The 22,244-nt window shown below is 40.1% G+C and overlaps 1 protein-coding gene across 4 annotated transcripts in view; it reads right to left on the bottom strand.

The window, feature by feature from the left end:
- The window catches only part of LOC122976235 (interleukin-1 receptor accessory protein-like 1), a 301,394-nt gene that overhangs the window by 12,962 nt on the left and 266,188 nt on the right, over positions 1–22,244 (bottom strand). For all 4 annotated transcript variants that reach the window (XM_044344602.1, XM_044344605.1, XM_044344604.1 and 1 more), the window contains exons 8-9: positions 15,326–15,471; positions 7,101–7,247 (exon numbers count right to left, since the gene is read on the bottom strand). In XM_044344602.1, coding sequence (XP_044200537.1) covers positions 7,101–7,247; positions 15,326–15,471 — 293 coding nt within the window. The remainder of the gene's footprint in view (positions 1–7,100; positions 7,248–15,325; positions 15,472–22,244) is intronic.

Raw genomic sequence — 22,244 nt, 5'->3', positions numbered from 1 at the left:
TGGAGAGAATTATTTATTTTGATGTTAACACTTAAACACAGATTATCAACATGCTTATAGGGCTGGTCAGTCTATATGCACAGCTCTGACAATGTTGTTTTTTATGTGCCTATAGTGTATATGAGTGTGTGTGACTGCATGAGTGGTGGACCCCAGGAAGAAAAGCCAATGCTTATAGGGTTCCTATTAAAGAGAGAAAGCTGACATTTCATAGACATTTCATTAATCGACAGTTTCATTGATAATGAAAATAATCGTTGCCGCCCTACTTCCAGCTTTGAGGCAGCTAGAGATGCTCCTTAGAATGAAATTCTGATGCTCACAACACTGAAAAATAGCATTTGAAAAATTCAACAGCATCGAAAATTCTTCAAATGTAAATTTATTGCTTGTTTTATTGAATTTTTGTGAACTGATCCTTTAAAATCACAACAATTCTGATCTGCTGGTTCAGCTGCGGTTACTTAACCACAGATCATATATAATGCATATCAGATTTTGGAATGATATTAATCAGAAACAAAAATATCAGATTCTATTTGTTTCTTTATTCATGAAAACCATAAAGTCATAAAAAGAAGGAAAAATCTGAATGGGGGACATTGCAGTGTGAATGCAGCCTTTGAGGTAAACTCATTAGAGACACGAGCTGGGTTTGGATCTATGAGTTGCTGTCTTCATTATCACTCTAGTCCTTCTGCTTTTTAGTGGCCACCTGCAGTGCAGGAGCCATGCGGTGATGTTTAACCCGTCAAGACGCTGGAAGAGGAAGAGGGAACTGAAGATGAGAGAGTCAGGTAAAGAAAAATGATGAGAGCAGATGGGTTTAAGACGAGGGATTTTGGGATCAATTCTGAGTACAGCATCCCATTTTTGTAGCTCCTCTCTATTTTACAGTCCTGCCTCTCTCTCTCTCTCTGGGCTGTGAGACTGTCAACAAGATTCACTCACCTCCTAGAGGGTAATCTTGATATTTGGCAAGTACACACCACTCCTACATGACACCAAGTAATTAATCTAACTAGTTTTTATAACTTGCAATTCATTTTACAACACCAGGGACATGCAAAAAAGAATTGAAAAGTAACTTCATAATCACTTAGAATAACTAACTCTGGGGCTTATATTCTGCTTCACGGTGACATAAATCTCCCTCGCTGTTTTTCTCTGGTAGTTTTCACACGAAAGCTGTGTAGGCAGATCAAGGGCTATTTTAGTGAAGCTGATTCACTCGTCTGTAGTGAGAAAGAGAGAGGAGGGAGAGGGAGAGGCTGAGGGTGAATCTCGGAGGCGGAATGACCCTCCTCTTGCATCTTGAGGAGTCACTTCGTACAGGAGACTGGTGAGGTGTATCTGCGAGAGCAACACACCTCCAAAACCGCAGCCAACACTTTGCACTCATCCGTCCTACACGCCGACTGCAAAAGGAGCTGCTTGACTGACTCTCGCTGCATGGGATGGAGGAGGGTTGAGGAGGGTGGTGGTGGGGTGGGGGGTAATATATGCATGTGCATAGAGAGCCCACAGTTAGATTGTGAACTATTGAACTTGCGGTGGAGAGCGCCAAGAGAGTTGGAGGCGTAATCTCTGGGATATCTCTGGGATCCATTACACTTAATGGAGAGTAGATTGGAACGTAACACACATACTTAACTCTGGAGCTACAAACGCACATGGGGTGGACTGCTAATGAGTAGCTCAGCAGTTTGCTTTTTTTTTTTTTAAACATACCGTTTTGTTTTTCAATAATATAATTTAGCCAGTAGAATATGGCTTTGCATCAGACAGTAGAAAGCTGGCTGCTGTTAAGATATAGTCATTGAATTTTGTTTAAGAATTTAGTTTAATCCTTGGTGATTTGCTTGCATGCAATATGATTTTCTGGGCTCTGGTCATCATTTTACACATTTCCTCATATTGTACACATAGTCTGGTCTCATTGATATAAATGGGGTATACTAAATGTTAGAAAGACACAATACAACTGAACAGCAAAATTAACAATAAGGTTGAATCAACAGCTTTATAAAGCAGGTTTATTGCAGGGATCTTATATTAGACTGCTTTAGCTAGGAGCACCTAATTAACCGGCAACTGAGTGTATATAGGGCTGCAACTAATGATAATTTCCATTATCTTTTTTTTTCATTTATAAGATGTCAGAAAAAGTGAGGTCACACTTAATCTATCAGGTCTGTAATTTCGGACTAATTTTCTAATTATTTCCAAGAAGTTTCCTGGAAAAGGCTGTGTAATGTAGAACTAATCTAATAATTAAAAAACAGAGTTAGTCCAATTGTTTAATTCCAAATAACTGCTTGTTGTATCTAGAGAGCTTGTTAGTCAGTGCACAGCAGGTCAGCTGCAAAAATGGGAAATTTGCCAAATGCAAGCATAAAACTCAACAATTGAAGATTTACATTTTCAACAATGAATAAATAATGAACTGATATTTACTTGGGTTTAAATTGACCCTTTTTTTGGCCAAGGACAGTTGTGTTTTCATGTACCAAATTAAAAAGTTCTGTCTGGCAAACTTCCTAGCAATCTATAAGGACAGTGACATCTACAAATTCATTATTTTGTCCGACCAACCGTTCAAAGATTTAATTCAATTTACAATGACCTTAATGAAACAGAGAAAAGCATGTTTGGCAATTTTGCTTGATAGATAACTTACATGACTTAAAGATCAAGTATCCATACTGTATATTTATCCCTGATGAACAATATTTCACCCACAGAGAAAATATTTAGTCTAAACTCACAAGTTGTCTTCTTCCTTTAATTACTTGTGAATGATTACTTTGGAAAAAACAAGATCCCACTTGACCTTCTGATTACAAATTAGTTATTGTGATGTTTACCTCTACATCTTAAATATGCTAATTAAACAGGATGCATTACAGTCGCTGCGTGTGCGGGATGTGAAAACTATTAATGCTCGGTATCGCCAAACTACACTGAACACAGACGGAGCCTCATAATTCCACGCCGTGCTGACAACACTGACATTCGTATTTATGGCAGAGTGTTGATGAGTTCCCACCTCCTTGACAAGCTCGCTCGGCTGTTGTCATCATGAAGCCTATTATTGATTCCACTGACACCCACACAATGTGACAACTGAGTGGTCTTTAACTAAATTGCGCCCCTGACAAATAGCTGACAGTCCGTCCTATTGTTACGTAAAGCTTACAATTTTACAACTGGCAGAAGAGGAAGGCAGGCATTCAATTAGTTCTTCGAGTGGCCACAATGAGACACAAGCACTTTCTTGGCAGTGTGTGCAGAGTTATACGGGAGAAAAAAAAAAAAATCTTTGTGCATCCGAGACTTTGCCTTAAGGGCTTTACTGATGAAAAATGTGTGCGTTGTGAAAGTGAGTTAACATGAAAACATTGTGAATTTATCATTTCTTGCTTGACACTCATTTAGAGTTTATTCCTTTAGTGTTATGTTCTGAGCTTTACACATTCCTGAGAAGGGACTCTATGAGGAGATTAAGTGTCCTCTTCTTCTTCTGTGTTTGTGTGTCCTTCAGTGCATACTGCCCTCCACAGAAGGTAATGTGGATGTTGAACTTTGACCCTACTGCTTCTACAGGTTGAGCTGAAGCTGTAAGCCAGAAAGGGACAATAATGTATTTATTTGCTGGAAAACTTGAGATATTTTGAGCTGCTCTCTTCTCAGGGAGAGAGCCTGCATTTTCTTGAATTCTCTGCATGTCAGGTACTCTCCATATATCCATATATTGCACAATATATTATTCTTCAACCTGTCAAATGCTGTTTATGCATGTGTTTATTTCTTGAAGTGCCAGGTGATTGCAGGCAATTCCCACCACAGTGTGTGCAACTATATCTCGCATGCAGCTACTTCTCCCTGTCAGTGCAGTGGTTACCATAGAGATGGGATCTCGGTTAACCACCTCCTGCCATTGCTTAGCGACTGTTTCCCCCCCCCCCCACTCAACTGGCAACCATTTCCAGTTTGATTCCTATTTACTGCCTAAACCTTCCCTATTCACCTACAGGATACTGTCATTGGAAGTCAGAGATGCAGGTGCGAGTTGCGTGCATGCCTTCGAATGTGTGCACGCCAGAGGTGGCAGTGAAGTGATCTAATCGACCGAGGCGTGGAGGAAAGTATCAGGGGTCTCCTGAGAGCTCTGGAGGCAGCGTGGTGTGTCTTATTGAACCTGATCCCCTTATACTGGAGAGCAAATTGAAAATCTGTTTCTCTCTCCAAGCACTCACTCGGGTGGCACAATTAAAGGAGACAATTGCTGTTTGGCATTAAGTTCAAAGCCTGACATTTTTTTTTCTTCCCTTTTTTCAACACAACTGCCTCTGGGCCATCCATTAAGGCAAAGCTCAGCTTTCCGGGGCCGGAAGCTCAACACAGCCAGGGGTAATGACTTTCATTGAAATGTCTGATGTAGCAGCCATCACAGTTAGGCAGAGCTGGGAGTGTGTGAGGAGAAGAGCGGGGTACAGAATACGTTTTACCTTTTAACGCTCGTAACTCTCTCGCTGTCTCTCTTTCCACAACGTACAGTCCCTCAGCCTCTCCGAACTAATCTCATTGCCCCAGAATTCATTGCAGTGCTGGTACTTGAGAGACTCATTACAGGGGAATCAAATTAAAACTTGCTCCTTGTCTCAGTTTGATGCATTCTCAAGCCAGGACTCATCCACCAGGCCCAATCAGAGTGATTTTTTTTTTCCTTTACTATTGCTGATGGGGCTTCAGAGTTAATGTTTTTGTCTGGCACAGGGACTGTGTTTTGATTTGCCTTATAGAAAGTGTTCAGCAGAATATATTATCCTTTCACTCTTGCACTTCCTCATGGACAGTTTGCCTGCAGACACATGGGAAAGCATGAAGAGTAGCCTACACACATACATGCAGAATCACCCTGCTGTTCTTGAACTCATTGATGTATCTTCATAAGAAGTAATGTCTGATTTTCAGTGCATTCCAGAGCTTATTTGTGATGGAGCTTTGTAGAAATTGGCCTCAACTTGTCTCTTTCAGTTAGCTAAAGAAACCCTATATTTTCCACTACCTTCTTAAACAACTCAAGATAATGAGCTTTATGTTACCACATAGCAGAGTGGGGAAGAGCACAGTGGTGCAACAACTTCCCCTTTAGGCAAAGAGCAAATGGCACAACTGCGGCCATGTTTTTTTTTTTCTTCTTTTAAATATATTTTTGGGGCATTTTATGCCTTATTAACGAGCTGAGAGATGATAGGAAACAAGGGAAGAGAGAGATAGGGAAGGACATGTAAAAAAGGTCCAGAATCAAACCGCGGATGTTGCAGTTATGTGGCGTTTGTCTTACCCAGTAGGCTACTAGTGCACGCCAATTTTATCCATGTTCTGACCAAAACCAGCACTGCATCAAAAACACCTGTTTATAATCGTACTATTTACCATTTAATTGTCACAATAGAGAATAAAATTATTTTTTAAAAGTCTGGAAAGTTTTCACAGGGAAATAATTTTGCTACAGGTACAAGTGAGAAGATGAGGAGGAAGGAAGTTCTGTTTGATTAATACGTTCATAATTTTGAAGGCACTTGTAGCGAAATACTCACAATAATTAAAAACTGGGTGCTTGTTTGGGTGCAATCAGCAAAGCAAAGGCATTTGTAAACAGCAAAGTCTGTTCAAATGTGAGCTTAAATCTGCAAACCAGTACACTTCATCGACAGACTGTACAGACAGTTTGAAATTAGTTTGCTTTTGTTAAATGTACCCAGAACTCCCTGGAACACAGTATTGATATTGAATCAATTATCCCAGTGAAATACAGTAAATTGAATTGAACTTAGGCTGACCCGTGTGTTTTTAACACAGTGTTATTGTTGGTCTGAATGCCTGCTTCCTCTCTCTTGTGGCTATGTTGCATTCTTGTTTTTTGAGGCTGTAATTGAAGGATGTAGTATATTTGTCTTTTCTGTAATTAATTTCTCCCGGTATGATGAAGCTACATTTGCAGGCTGAAATAATATAAACACCTCAGGGATTTAAACTCTCAGGTAACAGCATCAGGATCGCACACATTGCTACTAAGGTGCTTCGTATTAGGTTGAATACCAATTAGCAGATGTCTGGAAATCAGCACTTTGAAATTTGAGTTTTCAAAGCAACATGAGACGACTAACAGCCCACAGAACAGCAGGCGCATCACTCCAAATCAATTCAAAATTAATTAATATGTCATGGGAAAAGTCTCGGAAATCGTGACAAGACATGTAGCAATAAATAACATAACAGTGACATATTCAGCAGACTGGGGGTTGATAAATACTTTACAGTGGCAAATTAGCTACTTCACAAAGTGTTCACATTATTTTGTCTGCCTGTGTTCAGCTTCTTACCCACTGGAATAATAATAAGTAAAACACACAACCAATTGTACCCTGAAATGCAAAGCACATCACTAACAGCTGCTGTTTAAATGATCAAGGCTGCGTTAAAAAAAACAAAAAAAAAAACTTAGCAACTTGCCTGGTGGAGGCTCTGAAACACAGCAAGAGGGGATGGTTTGAAAGCCTGAACTTCATTACCCAGAAATCATGCATTGTGATGCCAGGAAGCAGCACTCAGCATGAACATTTTTACAAGCCTGGCTTGTGACTACTGCTAGCTTGTAGTTACTTTTCACAAGGATGCAAATATGACAAGAAAGAAAAACAGATCAAAGATTGGAGTCGTTTGCTTCTGTTCAGACGACAGTTTAAAGAATATTTTGTGTGCAATTTTTTGATTTAGTTGTTCCAGTGTGTTGAGAAGATAACCTGAAATTGACAACAGAATTTCTGAGTTGATGAGAGGTTCTTTTCTGTTGCAGCCACTGATAAAACAGGTGTATATTTACATAAAAATGGTGCCACATGCAGTTTCAAGATATGAAAAACAGCCCAGGTGTTTTCTGAGTAAAAATAAATATGCAGTCTCGTGTAGCTCAGTGTGCAGAGCAACACTGATATTGCTCATGTATGGGATTTGATTCCCATTCAGAAAAGAAAGGATGCTTTCACAGCAGTGGAAGGTGTTTTAATTACAAAAAGGTTATCTCATCTTACCTCCGTCTATATCCTCACTGCCAAAATGGTTCCTGTAGAAGAGCATGAGCTCGATCCTGTAGCACTTATACAACGTCACCAGACAGATCAACAGCATCAGGATGGCTCCCAGACCTCCGGCCAGCTCCACCGTGTACATAAGCTCTGCTAATATGGCAAACACAGTGACAGGGAGGGAGAGATAGGGAGAGAAAAGTCGACTTTAATATGATTTCAACATCATTTGTTGAAGTGAAACAAAGGAAGGAAACCCTCTGGATTAGTTATATTAGTGGTAGCTTACTTTCCATTTACATGAAAAGCATACCGTGTGAAAAACTGCCTATGAACTGTGATTTTTAAATTCTCCTGTGATTGTCCTAGAAAACCTTGAAAACATGAAACACTGGTGGCTGTAAGCAGTTTTAGTTAAATTTGTTCTTTTTGAAAGCAAAGCAGTGGAGTTAAGTTTCAGATCCAAAATGTAAAACAGTTGCTTTAAATTCAGAAAATTGTATGAAAATTAATTTATTTTACAAAAAAGGAAAAAAAACCTCAAGTCTATATAAGTGTACATTTTCCTGTGATTTCCAGCCAAAACAAACAACATGGGCCCTTCTTGCCTTATTTCTTTAAGAGGAGCCAGGATCGAGGAGTGAGGAGGCTTGAGTGAGCTAACACCAACAACATCCTACATGGACATCTTTTATTTTAACTGACACCTTTAATTCTTGTAGTGCTTGAATGCTGCAGTTCATCAGGCTGCTTTGAAACCGCATCACGACTATTTTATACCAACATACAAATAACAAAACCAAATGAGAAGCGCCTGCTGTTTTATGCTGCCAATGACGATCATGTATAATAAAACTTCTGAATTCTGCCTCCAGCCAGTCATCCATGCATACTGCAAAATGTCTGTTTTGTTATTCTTGAAAATTAAAAAAAAAAGTTTAACAAGCATCTTGTGGTGCTTTTAATATTTACTGTCGCATTTATCATTTAAATGTTTTTTTTTTCCCCAGATCTTACTGCAGATATCTGATGTTGTGAGACATTTATTCTCCTTTAATATTCACAGAGTTGCACAGTTCCACATCACAATTTCTCAGCTCTGCACTGCACTTGAAGCAAAATCCAACTATATTGTGGAAGATCAATACAAGTGAAATAATGCATGATGCAGTCATGATAGGTAAGAAAAAGTTGCACTAGCTATTGTTAACAGATTTCATGTTTTGAAATGACTTAGGCGTACCTCCACATCTGTTTGAAAATAGCTTTTATGCATCTCCTGCAGTGGTATTTATTCAGCCTCTGTTTGTGTCAGCTTTTCTTGCCTTTCCTCTCCATCTTGTCACGTTGCTTATGTGCTCATTGTGGCTGGATTGTATCCAGATGACACATAACTCCAACCGGAATGAAAGTACAACCACTTCTATACCTGTCACTTAACGCCTCCTGGCTGGATTGGATAATAAAAAACTCACGTTGAGGCAACTGCCGCGACAATAGCATGTGACAGATCAGACTGCCACACTTATGAAGATCGGTTACATGTGTGTACTGCTGCGGAGACGTGTGAGACGAAGGAAAGCTCTCGGCTGTTAGTTGAACCGGCTGTTCCATCACCAGATCGAAGCGGTCCGCTCTCCCCGCCATCCGTCATCACTGCCGTGTGACATGAACTCATGAAAAGCATCAGTGGGAGCTGAATTGTTGGACTTCACTGTTAATACTTCATGATTATTTTAAATCTGGTTACTTATGGTGTTTTAAGAAAGGTCCATAAGACAAAACTATTCAGTAGAAGCCACTGTTTGTGTTCCTAAGGATTATGAGAGGTGATATTTTACACTACAGGACAATGGACTCCATTAGTCCATGGTCTACTAACTTGCCTTGAAAACCAAGTCGTTTGCTTTGTCTTTTCACGATCTTGTCTCTTTTTCAAGGTTTTTCTTTCTTTTTTACAGTGTTTTCTGTCGGATGTCACTCCATCTTTTGCAGTTGAACATTTTCTCTTGGCTACGCCTCACAAAATCTGGGTGGTCAGCCTTCATTGGCTGACTAATGGACAACAGTAAAAGGCTGGACTCGCTGCAATGCTGCACACACACTAACGCGGACAGAGAGGACTCGCGTGCATCACCATCCATCACCGACGCACATTTAACCTCGTTGGAGTGTGCGATGCCCATCCCACTGCAGCGGCCATCAGGCTGACAGCTCCCATGATGAAGGATGGTGTTCTGGAAAGCTAACGAGCGTGGCCCGCGCCGCTTCATCACGCCTGTCCGGCCGACGACCTTCAGCCAAACTCACGGACGGACGTACATGCACGTAAGCAAACGAGAGCGTAAACAAACTCAGGGGCAGCATGAACGTAGGTTTCTACCTCAAACCTCTGATTTCTTGTCTCAGTTTCTCTCTCCCACAGCCTGGAAATCATCCTGAATTAGTTTACTCTTCTAAGAGAGGTTCTATGGCTAACAAGCACGGTGAAAAATCTGGATCCAAGCAACTCCACTTCTCCCTGACTTCCTCTCCACCTCCGCTCTACCCTCCCACCTCAGTGAACACTGCTTCTCTCCTCAGATGTCTGGACAGTATAACGAGCCAGCTGCTCCTCAAGCAGCAGAGATTACAGTGGAGGAGGCCAATTCTTCTCTGCCTGGCATCCATATATTGTAGCAGCGCTGCACTGGGACAGATTAAGACAAATTAGCTCCTGACGACTAGAAGGTTGGATTTGATGGAGCCACATGGCATCGGGCGATTCATCACTCTTCTCTCTCCCTTTTTCTGCATCTCTCTCTGTCTAGGGAAGGAGATGAAAAGGGAGGAAAAGAAAAGGCAGAGTAGTGGTTGGACTGTAACATAAAAAAAAAATAGGAGTGAGAATTATGAAAGATGACCCTGAGCCAAATATATGTCTCCTGCTTCTCATGTTCCAAAATCAAGAATCTACATTATCATATACAGTATAGACAGCTGTTTACCAGTTAAAAAAGTTGGTCAGGAGGACTTGGAGAAGCACAACTTCTTGACTGCAAGAATGGAAATAAGGACACGTCTCCATGCTAACTTTACATACAAGACAGCAGACGTATTCTGATTGATGCTGCATGATTCAAAGTGTCTGAATGTGTGTGTGTGTGTGTGTGTGTGTGTGTGTGTGTGTGTGTGTGTGTGTATGTGTGTGTGCATGGGACAGAGAGAGAGGCGAGCAGGGAGAGAATAAAGAGTTTCTGACGCTGAGACGACCAAATTCATTTGGAGTGTCGTGTGCTGCTTTTCACAGCTTCAAGAGACAAGCGAGGAAAACTTTGACGCATTTTGAAAGGCAGCGTAAACACTGACTGGGCTCGCTCTGCACCACGGATGCACCAAATAAAAACATGGGAATGGGTCGATTTCTCGTAGACCCGCAATCCTGCGAGGAACAGGCTAATCTTCTCCGGTTTATTCTGAGATTCGACTGTGCAGCATAAACCCCTTTAATATAGCAAATGGAGGGGAACTGGGCTGCCATCAAAGCTGGATCCAAAGCTGCGAGCTTAAAAGAGAGGAAAAATATCTTACTATGTAAATGTATTCAACACTGACAACTTTAAGGCTGTAGAGACCCCCCTAGCCTCACTAAAACATAAAAAAAAAAATCTCACTTATATAACCACATTGAAAAGTGTGCACCTCGATTTAAAATCATCACGGAATCAACTTTCAAACAGTCATCCTCGGTGAGGCAAAATCAGAAGCAAAACTCAAAAAAAAAAAAATGTTTGCTTGAATAAAAAGAGAATGGGGAGGGGGAAAAGCAACACTAGCCAGTGATGAAAGATGAGAAAATGTCTGAGTGAGATTTCGGCGATCAAAGGAGGATTGGTATGTGTGTGTGTGTTTGTTGGGGGATGTCATTGCCAGACAGTCAAACAGCTTGTCTGGCATCATAACACCGAAGGCTGCCTCTCTCCAAAAGCGCTTTTTCTTTCTCTGCAAACTAATACTTCCTCAGGCTGAGGAGGGATGAATAGGCTTTCTACACTATCTACAATAGTGTCCCATTTTTTTACTCCCTGAGGCAAGAAACAACTGGTCAATTCCCAGAATCCCGCTAGTTGTTCTTCTTTGTACTCAGTAAATTGCTGAGAGATTCACTCCATTGTTAGTGTGAAGGCCCGTGGCATCAAATGGTGTTTTTCACCTCCAAAGCTTTAACATGTGTGACAAAGTGGGTGAGACAACACAATTTGTCCATATTACAGTTTGTGTTTCTTTCCATACTTGTCATTTGTTTGTTTAGCCAGTATTTGTAGCATTGCTTTTACATCTTATCTCAGGTTTTCTTCGTGTTAAGCACTGTGTTACATTTATACCTGCATTTATCGTTTAATCAAGACAGACACATTTAATTTCACTTACCATTTATTAATTTAAGTCCTGAATTTCTTGAGTTATAGATTGGCTTGTGTTTCTTACCATACTCACCATGCTTTCCAGGAGACAAAGAGGGAGTCACTTCTTTCTTCTTCTTTCCTGAGGTTTATTGGCGGTTGGCAAACAACCAATTGGTGCATTATCTCCACCAACTGGTATAGAGTGTGGATCAGAATGTCTAGTATTTACAATATTTGTAAAAAAACTCTTCTCAATCAAATTAGTTAGTCTAAGATACTAAAATAGGATTTAATAACACTCATTTCTTGAGTTCTTTTGTAGAATATATATTGAATCAAAGTGTTCTTTTATCTTTCTGAGGTTTTGAATCAGATGCCTTCTTTCTGCCTCATATTTCTGACAGTATAGCATAACATGTTCTACTGTTTCTTCTTGCCCGCAGTATTTACATCTGCCTGTATTATGTTTACCTATTGTCTCATCTCTCCTGCTCCTTCTTGCACACCTCATTTCTTCCATTTTCCTCTGAACTCTGTAAAACCATTGTCCTTTCCTCTCTTCCTCTCATTGCTTTTGCCACCTTTCCTTCAATCACTGCTTAATAATGTTCTTGATTTCTGTCTTGCTGAAGCTAACTGTCAAATCAATCTGATTATTTTTGATGATTTTTTTGTTGCCCCCTTTGCAGCCTTATCTGCCATTTCATTTCCTCTGATGCCAATATGTGCCAGTGCCCATGAAAAAATTACTCTAAGACCCATAATTTTAATTCTGTATAATGTTCGTTGTACTTCTATCAAAATGTCTGTTCTGCTGTCTGAATGACTGTATTGTAAACCAGCTAGTGATGAGCTTGAATATGAACAAATGACTGCTCTCAATGGTCTTGTATCTTCTATCCACTGCATTGCTAACAATATTGCAAACATCCTATGTACACTGATAATTGCTCATTGATCCTTCTCCCTACTTGGAGATGAAACTCTGGAACAATAATGTTACTCCTACTTTATTAACTCAACTCTTTGATGCAGATCAAAGAGTTGAGCTGTAGATCTGGATTTAACTATGTAGATCTGTATGTAACCGTGGTAACAATCAATATATACGTGTATGGTGTGTGAATTATAAATAAACTCCCTATCTTTGTTCTTCTTTTCTGCTGTGGTGTCCAGAAGTATCCATGGAGGTATTGCTGGCAGTGGTACTGTTGGACTAAAGTTTAACTGAGCTACTTTAAGTTCTGATGATTTCTGTGTCACTGTCCATCCAAAGCTTTTTGTTTCCCTCCTCTCCTTTTCCCAACAAGGGTTTTAAAGTGTCTTGTGTTAGGTGATCATGACTATGACCCAGTAATTCTGGCATTTCTCCCATTTCTACCTGTAATGCTACTGTTGGGGTTGGGTTGCAAAAAGCGAAAACTGCATCCCATTCTCTATTTCAATAAATGCATCGTTTATCAATATGGAGAATAATAAAGGGCTTACTATGCTTCCATTTTCAACAACAAATTTTCCTGACTAGTTCTTACCTATTCTGACTTGTATTAATTTTCCTGGTAAAAAATCCTTAATCCATGTATATACATTCGACCTTTGATAATAATAATAATTTACAAACCTAATTTACAAAGTCTGATTAATAATCCCTCTCCCCACATCATATCATATGCCTTCTCTATATCAAGAAAGACAGCCACTAAACTTCCTCTGTTCATCTGTGCTTTTCTAATTTCATGTTCTAAATATGGATCTATAGTATTTCTTCCTCTCATAAAGCAACTCTGGTATTTAGATAGATATCCTTTATTTTCTATATAATATGTTAACCTTTCATTTATCATTTTCTCCATTATTTTGCAGATGTTGGATGTTAAAGCAATTGGTCTATGATGTCCTGGGTTTGTGCAATCTTCTCTTCGTTTGCATATTAGAACTACAACAGCCTCATTCCAGCTTTGTGGCAATTTCCCACCCTCCCAAACTTTATTATATAGCTCCAATAAAATATCCTTGGATGATTCACTGAGATGGTTTATCATTATATAACAAATCTGATCCTTGCCCGGTGCTGACTTTAAACTCTTGGTCATTTGCTATTAAACTTCTTGCATTCCATTGTAGAATAATCAGACTGTCTTATCACCTGGGCCTCCTGGCTTCCCATCTGCTTCAAGTCTTTTATTAATATGCTCCCAGGATACATCTTTCACATTATTGGTTAAGTTTGTCAGTTTCATCCTTCCTCTTTGTCCTTGTACCCTCTTCACTGCCTCTGCATAGCTTATGTTGTTAACTGCTTTCACTTGCTCAATTTCCCCCTTCATGACTTCACAATCACCATATGTTACCCTGTGTTGGCCACCACAACTACAACATTTATCCTGCACAATATCTCTCTAGTCTTTAACTCCATGATCACCTTCACATTTGGGACACCTCTGCTTTCCTTTACAAACTGCTATTATGTGCCCATACCTCAGGCATTTGTAACAGCAAAGCAGGGGGGGATATAGGGAGGCTCATACATCTGATTTTAACTTTTCTGGAAGTATGGACTCTTGAAACTCCAGAGGAACAGACAGCTATCAACCCTTTTGCCATTAATTGTTTTTAGCAATCTCTTTATTCTACTCACCTCGCCCCCATAAATATTCCGTTTGAGTTTTTCCAAGTCTTCATCTACAGGTATATGTGGTATCACTCCCCATGTCACTCTAGTCTCATCCAGAATCCTTCTTTCGCTGACCATTTTCTTGCAGATACTTTCAATATGTAAAGCTTTATTCCTAGTCCTTCCCTTTTACATGTTACCAACAGGCTTCCATCTCTCAAAATCTTAGCCTTTTCCACCTCTCCTAGCTTCTTTTTCAATTCCCTAGACAACATTATCAGACTTAGTTTGACATGGTCATCCTCCTTTCTGAATTTAAGGATTATTTTAATTCCTCTCAACCTTTTTGTGCTGCCTTCATCTGAACTGTTCTCTTCCAAGCTTCCTTTACTGCCTTAACTTACTTCATCTCACCTGTTTTTTTTCCCTTTCCTCAACCTCTCCCACTAGAAACTGGAGTCCAGTCATCAAAATCCATATTATCATCTTCATCTACTACCTGAGTCGCCATCCTGATTCAGTCACAAACCAGTTTATGCCAACCGCCAAGTCCAAAGTCCAGAAAATCATCATCAAAAGCCAAAAAATATCAACATTGTTTTAAATTGTTTTGAATATACCTCCCTTGCATACATGTTTCCCCCCAAGGAAGAGTCACCCAATGACTTCTTGCTTTTAAACTCTCACTGACATCATCAGTGATGTCATGGGTTAGACCAACGTTGTGGATGATGTGTTTTGTTGTAAACAATGTTGACTGATACAAGTAGCATTGTTATATGCCAGTTGGTATCAGGGAGAGGACACCCCTGCAAGAAATGTGGTTCTGCCTAGTAGATTGGAAGGCCTATTTAAGGGGAGAGATGTGGATTTGGGAGAGCAGAAATTAAAGGATGACAGTGTAGCTGTGTGCATGTGATCATGCCTTAGTTTGAATCATCCTGAGTTAAGCCAGTTAGATTTGATTTACTTGTATTCATTGCTTTTTTGAGACACTTGTTCTTTTTGTCATGCTGGACATAATAAATCAGTTTCTACTGATTCAGCAAGTCTGAGTCTGCATCCTACCACCTTCCTAGTCACTCTGGACACTTCCGTACAACATGCCATTATTAAAAATCGAGGATTTTTATATCAACCTGCTGGATTCCTGGTAAAATGTGGTATATCTTTTAAATAACTTTTTCATCTTACTAAAAGAACTTTTGTGCTTGTGTGTGTTCTCTCCTCACCTTTCTTGGTAAGCTGGATGTTGGCCTGTCGCCGTCCATTGCCGTTCTCAACATAGCAAGAGTAGTTGCCCAGGTCACTCTCCTCCAGAGAGTCAATGGTCAGAGAGATGGAAACCTCCTGCTCTCCCAGGTGCTCCCGGATTGTCCTGCAGAGGACAGAAAAAAGGTTACACACACTAAATTCTCTAAGCATTTTATTCAGTATATGTAGACTAAGAAAGCATAACAGACAGTTAAAGCTGCATTAATTGATTCTTTTTGGCCACTTGGGGGCAGCAGAAGAAGCTTATATGAAATATTAAATATATAACCTTATGCAAACTGCTGCCTTCTTGCACGTTCAGCAATACAGAGCACTGTTATCATCACAATGGAGTCCTGTTAGTGTCCACCTGATGAATGTGAGTCAAATGTTTTTTGCAACTGGAAAGAGTATCGATGGGAGCAGAGTGTGCAAACTGTAGTAAAAAAAACATTAGCTAAAAGAGAGCAAAAGGCTCTTAACAGTCTGAGAGGATCAAAAGCAACTGTAGTATAAAGATCCAAACTGTGACAAAGTAAAAAGCAGAGCAGCACTGAGAGACAGCGTACAACCTAGTTAAATCAAGGGATGAAATTGTCGGATTGTTAATGCTCACTCTAGCTTTGGCCACTTTACCAGACAAAAGAGTCAAGTGTAATCTCCTGCTCCCTTCATTTCCCCTTCATTCATTTTAGGAAACACATGAACAAGGGTTTTCCTGCTGTAACAAAGCAGATAATGTAGACATTTACTGCAAACCAAAGTTGATAAATTTTTTCTTTAGCTGGATCATTTGGTCCCTAACAGATTAGACAACACTGGACTTTTCTGGTGTTGTGGAGTTGATGAAAGGAGGATTCAATGTCTGAGCCAAAGACAAGTGTAGAACATGACGTTTCTGATGATGAACCATCAATTAATCAAGAAAGGCCGACTGATATGTCTCTGTCTGCTCAAAGCTTTTACTAGTTTGTGAGTCACATTTGGTTAAACAAAACCAACATACAAGCTGTTTGGTAAATTTTGAACACCAACATGACTTCAAACGTCTGCCCAAAAAGAATCCAAATGCTTCATTACGGACTGTGAAGTGTACATCAAAGTAGCTTCTGACAGTTTTTGTTTAAGATGTCTGAATGGGATGAGAAAAAATACGTAGAACAGAAAAATCAGACTCGGAACATCAGAGAACATGCAGAGCTGATGTTTTTTTTTGTTTGTTTGTTTTGGGGTTTTTTGTAGTCCCAATGTTTGCAGTTATGCTCTGTGAATACAGATTCCAAATAATGTCAGATCAAATGTTCTGAATCTGTGTACCAAAAACATACAAATAATAAAAGAAAAACTATGGAAAAATAACTCTAGACTGTAGGCAGTCAAAAAGTCATAAGTAGAGTATTGACTCTTTAATAAAATATGGATTTTTCTGCCAAAAATATTTGCCCTTAGGAAATTTGAGATGTGTCTCCAGTATGCATCCTGAAATCCATAAATCATGACCTTGGAATTATAAGTTTCCATCTGGGTGGAGTGCAATTCTGAGACTGTGACCGCTTTACGCCTTGCATTAAAATGTGTTGTGGGTGATCGGATTGCAATTGGATAGTGCTTGACCATATGAATGTACAGATGTAAATGCACCCAAGACGCACTGAAGATGGATTGTGATCTGATAGACTAAACCACCTCTAGATGTGGTCAGGGATGCACTGTGACCACACTGAACACAAGTGTAAATGCAATTTCATGGGTGCAAACTACATGGGTGGGTCCAAACCAGCGAGGTAAGCAAGCTAAACTACTATCATTTCTAAATACAATCTGGATATGAGATGCATCTTAATGCTAGGTGAAAGAGACTAATTATCACAGATATGACATATGTTCTGGGTAAAACTGCAATGAACTTTATACCTTCATACTTACCTATATTTCTACAGATAACTACACCCGGCAGAACCAGACAGAAGCTCTATAATCTGCTGATATTTGTGGCAGATTTTATTTTCCAGAGGTAACGTTCTGATCCATCGGTAAAACAAAAGTACATTACAAAGGTAGGAGGTGACAGTCCATGACTGACAAGAAGTCAGCATCATATGGGTCGTGACAGATTCCCCCCATGAAAAATACTCCTTTGTTGACTCGCTGAGGCTCTTGATGTCTATTGGTTGTGACAAGTTGGTATGGGGATAATAGTGTGACTGTCATGATGCACTACAGCGTCAACCTATCATACAACATTTTGCCATGAGGGTTAGTGACAGAAAAAAAAAGCTCTTTTGATGTTTTGTTACATAGAATTAAGCCATTTTCCAGAAATCTACATACTTCTACTACATCTAAAACAACAACAAAAAAGACTGAAAGACAACCTTTCCACTATATGATCACGGTGACTCTACTGGAAGGACACTATGACCCTTAGATGCTTACTTTTCTTCACTGGACTCTTGGCAGGGTGTTGTGTTCATTAGTGATGGATTTTATCATCCTCCTCTTCGTTATCAGTGTCTGCCTTATTTAAACGATAGGGAAGAACAGTGTCAGGCTGCAGCTAACTGGCCTCAATGAGAAATGCTGACAATGCTAACAAGCCATCAGGAAGAGGTGACACCCAAACCCTCGAAATGTCAGGGTATCCTTTCAACACTATTGGACAAACTAAGCACTTTTCAACTAAACTCTGTAGAAGAGCCTGACTCCAATTTAATATTCAGTGGTCAGAAGTTCAGCCTAGAAAACAGTATGGCTTTTGTCAGTCTACAGGTAGACCAAGGTTTTTAAAAACTTTTTTAAAATAGGGAACTGATTCAGCCAATGTGATACTAAAGGATCTGTTTTGGTGTTGGAACTGAGAAAGTAAAATACTGTCATAAAGTACTGTTGATCAGGACCAGGACATATGATCGGGAGTAACTACCAGAACTAAGAATTAGCATTAACAAGACAAAGAGTCACAGTCACACTAGTGGCTCTTTGAGGCTGTACATAGGCACATTGGCATTTTGACTCAAATTTTAACATCAGCATGCTACAAATGACAATGCTAACATGCTGGTGTTTAGCAGGTATGATGTGTACCATGTTCATCTTAAATTAGTGTGTTAGCATGCCAATGCTTGTTAATTATTGCTGAGATATTTCAGTCTGAATCAACCAATCAACAGACAGACTGACTAACTGATAGACCAACTTAGAGAGACCACACTGCTAGCGTGGTTAATAATACAGTCAATCCCCTAAACAGCCTTTACCCTTTTTGCAAGTCCAGGCTTGCTCCATACAATGTAGTTAATGACTGTACCTATGGATCTAAATGGCCTGCAAATGGACGGTATTTATATAGCACTTTTATCTAAAGCACTTTACAATGTGCCACTCATTCACTCTGATTCACGCATATACTCACACCGCTGGCAGTAAGCTACCATGCAAGGTGCTGGCCTGACCATCAGGAGCTCAAAGACACTTTGACATGTGGAGAAGAAGAGCCAGCGATTGACCTACAGAACCTATGATTAACGGACAACCCACTTTCCTGCTGAACCACAGCCTGCCCTGGCTGGGTACTGAGAACTGAATCTGAGCCCGATCTGAATCAGAATCATATTTACTTGGAACCAGTTCAAAATTTTTAAGAACTATGGATTCCTAAAGAAAACTTTGGACCTACTGTTCTTCCGACTACATCATAAAGTGTTCATCATGCATATTTACAGTGTGGCAGATTGAAGCCAATGATTCAAAGTGTGGTTAAACATCTTTCAAGAAATGAAGTGATAAAAAAAGATGTAATCAAGGTGGATAAATAATTTTACACAAGATAGGAAAGTGATAATAACATGATGAAGCATTTCCAGCAGTATGTACTGTAGGAGGAATGCAGCCTTTTTGATGCCCCCAGTCTTAGTCACAATGCCCCGGAATCACCTAATGCTAGCAAGTTCGCCTATAACAAGTGTAAAACAAACATATACATGGCAAAATAAAGGCCCAGCCCTATTTATAAAGCCTGATCAAAGCATATGCAACACACTCTCATGACAAGAGGCGATGGTTAAAAGAGCTGAATCCATCCTGCTGGGTGGCTGTGTGAAAGCAGAAATGATATATGAGCAGATAGTCTCTTTAAGGTAACAAAATTGCAGCTATTTCAAACCCTTGTTTAATGATACATGGGGCTAATAGTGCGAAAAGGTATGAGTGCCACTTGGGCATTCATCTGCTGCCTGCCGCAGGGCATCTGAATATGAAAACTCATCTAATTCTTGTTGATCAATGAACAGACTAAACAAAGCAGATTGTGAAGCGCTGGGAAGATAAAGAAATACTACAATACAACCACTGCTGCCATGGCAATACCTTACATTAGCTTTACAAAGTGTTTCTAATAATTGGTATCCCGCATAGAAAATATCATACTCGCTGGGAAATTTCTTTTATTGACCATGCACAATGAAGAACCATTAGAGGTAATCATTTTGAAGATACATAGTCTAGCTGCTTCATAAAAAACTAATTACGAAGTAGGACTTTTTAAGCTGGGCTTCTGCAAGGGAGCAGGAAGGTTCAATACAAGGTGGGAATTAATTTAGCTTTTTCGCTTAATTCCTGTGAGCTTTTCAAACTCTCATCCTTCTCCATTGTGCGACCAGTCAGGCAGAGACACGGGGCTCCACAAGGTTGGGATATAGATCCATGCTGATGGCTTTTTAAAGAGGTGGCACCCATGTGTGACTCAACATAGACTGAGTTGAAACACTGTAGGTGTTAGCAAAGGAAAAAAATCAATCTTTGTTTACAAAAGATACTTTTTTAGCCTTATCATATCCATCACACTTGCTAGTGAAAGTTTTGAGTGGAGGAATAAGTGAGGCCTCGTGTGTCTGAGAGAGGAGCTGTAGAAACCATGAAGCATGAAGACACCCACACACACACATCTGGCAGGTGGTGCGTATAAAAGTCGAGGATAGTGGTAAACTGGGAATGTGTGTGTAGCTGGATGGAGATGTGAAGTGCGCCGGGACCCTTGATGCTGTGCGCAGTGAAGAGGCAACACAATGACTCACTGTGATACACAAGCACACATCAGGATCATCTCACAAACATCTGAGTTTGTGTTTGGTTTTGTGACTTTACATGGTTTCATATGGTAAAAGTACCAAATATCCAAGATCACTTTCACTGTAAATCGTTCTTTTTTTATTTAAAGATGTTTATAAATTTGGGTACAGTTCAGAAAATCAAGGGTCTGGTGTCATGGAAACCAGATTCAGATTCATTCTTTATTGTCCTCTATAGAGGAAATTTGCTTTCACAGTCTGGACACAATCAAACACTCAAAACAGGATATATACAGGAACATCACAACAACACAAGTCTGTTACAGTGTTCCCAGGCTATTTAAGGCAGTGATTGCAGAGGGCACAAAACTCCTTCAAAAGCCTGTTTTTTTGCAGAGTAGTTGTCTGTATCTACGGCCAGAGTGGAGGAGGGTGAAGTATGGGTTGAGGGGGTTGCAGGGGTCGTGTGCTAAGGTCAGTGCTCTGCGAGTGGTGGCAATGTCAATGAGGGCTGGCAGGTTGGGAGTGGGGAGGCCAATTATTTTAGAAGACACTGTATGTTGGTGAGGGTGAGCATTATGAAATAGCAGGTGGCGCAGTAAAGGAGGATGGGTTCAACAACACTTCGGTACAGAAGGAGCAGGGGGTGGGGTTTGACTGAGAGAGCCCTACGTTTGAGGATGGCAGAGAGTCTTTGTTGGCAGCGTTTATGGATATCTGTGATGTGGTGATCAAAGCTCAACTTATTGTCCAGGATGATGCCGAGGTACTTAAAGCTCTCTACCATCTCCACTGGCTGGCTGTTGATGGAATGGGGCAATGAGAGGTTGTGAGTTTATTGCTGTTGTCAAAGATGAGCTTCAGTGGTGAAAGCAACCTGCTCCATGGCTATTATTTACTTAAAACATTAACTTTAGCCTGAAACCTTTTATTAGATAAATACACGGAAGGTGCTGCAGCTATAATCATCTCTAAGCGTCATGACTATGTGTCTATCTCGGCTTAATACTATCTCGCACAATCTCTCCCAGCAGCCTCAATGTGACACCCGAACTTTTGAACTGTACCGTGTTGTCATGCTTTGCTTTATTTCTAAATGCCTCACTGTCTGCTGCTTGATGAAATTTAGGTCCCCTGCTGCCTGCACTTCTCCTGACTACACCCCAAAGGTAGATCTGAATTAGATCAGAGCAAATTCTCTTTAAGAGAGACTTGAAACGTAAATTATATACAATGACAGATCATCCAGGAGGCATCAGCTTGGAGTTAATGTACATGTGCCAAAGTGTTGCATCAGTTAGTGGTCGGAGAATTGCAGTTTTAAAACTCTTTGGGCAAATTTGATATGATAGAGAGTAAAATACTGTCACTGCTGTATACTGTTTAAGTTTTGAAAAAAGGATGCCTGCCCAAAGTGGTAAAGTTCAGGTATTCTGGGTTCAGGATTTTCTGATAAATATTTCCTCTGACCTTCTCATAAGGTTATGATGGTTGAATGGGTAAAGAGCTCAGCAATAACAGGAGGACCTGGATCAGATTCATATATCTGGTCAAGATGCCCTGCAGGGAGTTATGTACCCTTATGTGCCTTATTGAGTATGGCAAACTGGGAGTACCCTTGAAAACAGTGAAGGGAATATATCCGCCTGCTGGCCTGAAAATGCATGAGCACGCCTTCGAGGAGCTGGAGAAAAAAAAAAAAAAAAAAAGTTGTCTGGACTGCTGTGCTCATCCTGTTGCTCTGTGACCCTGACCCTCAAGAAAATGGAGGGTATAAAAATGAGCATGCCGAGAATTCCTTGTTTGTGTCAAGGTAAAGTTCAGCTGGTAT

This window comes from Thunnus albacares, chromosome 24 (genome assembly GCF_914725855.1).
Source record: "Thunnus albacares chromosome 24, fThuAlb1.1, whole genome shotgun sequence".
NCBI classification, from domain to species: Eukaryota; Metazoa; Chordata; class Actinopteri; order Scombriformes; family Scombridae; genus Thunnus; species Thunnus albacares.
The sequence above is the reverse complement of the archived record's forward strand: the minus strand, read 5'-3'. Positions and strand labels throughout refer to the sequence as shown.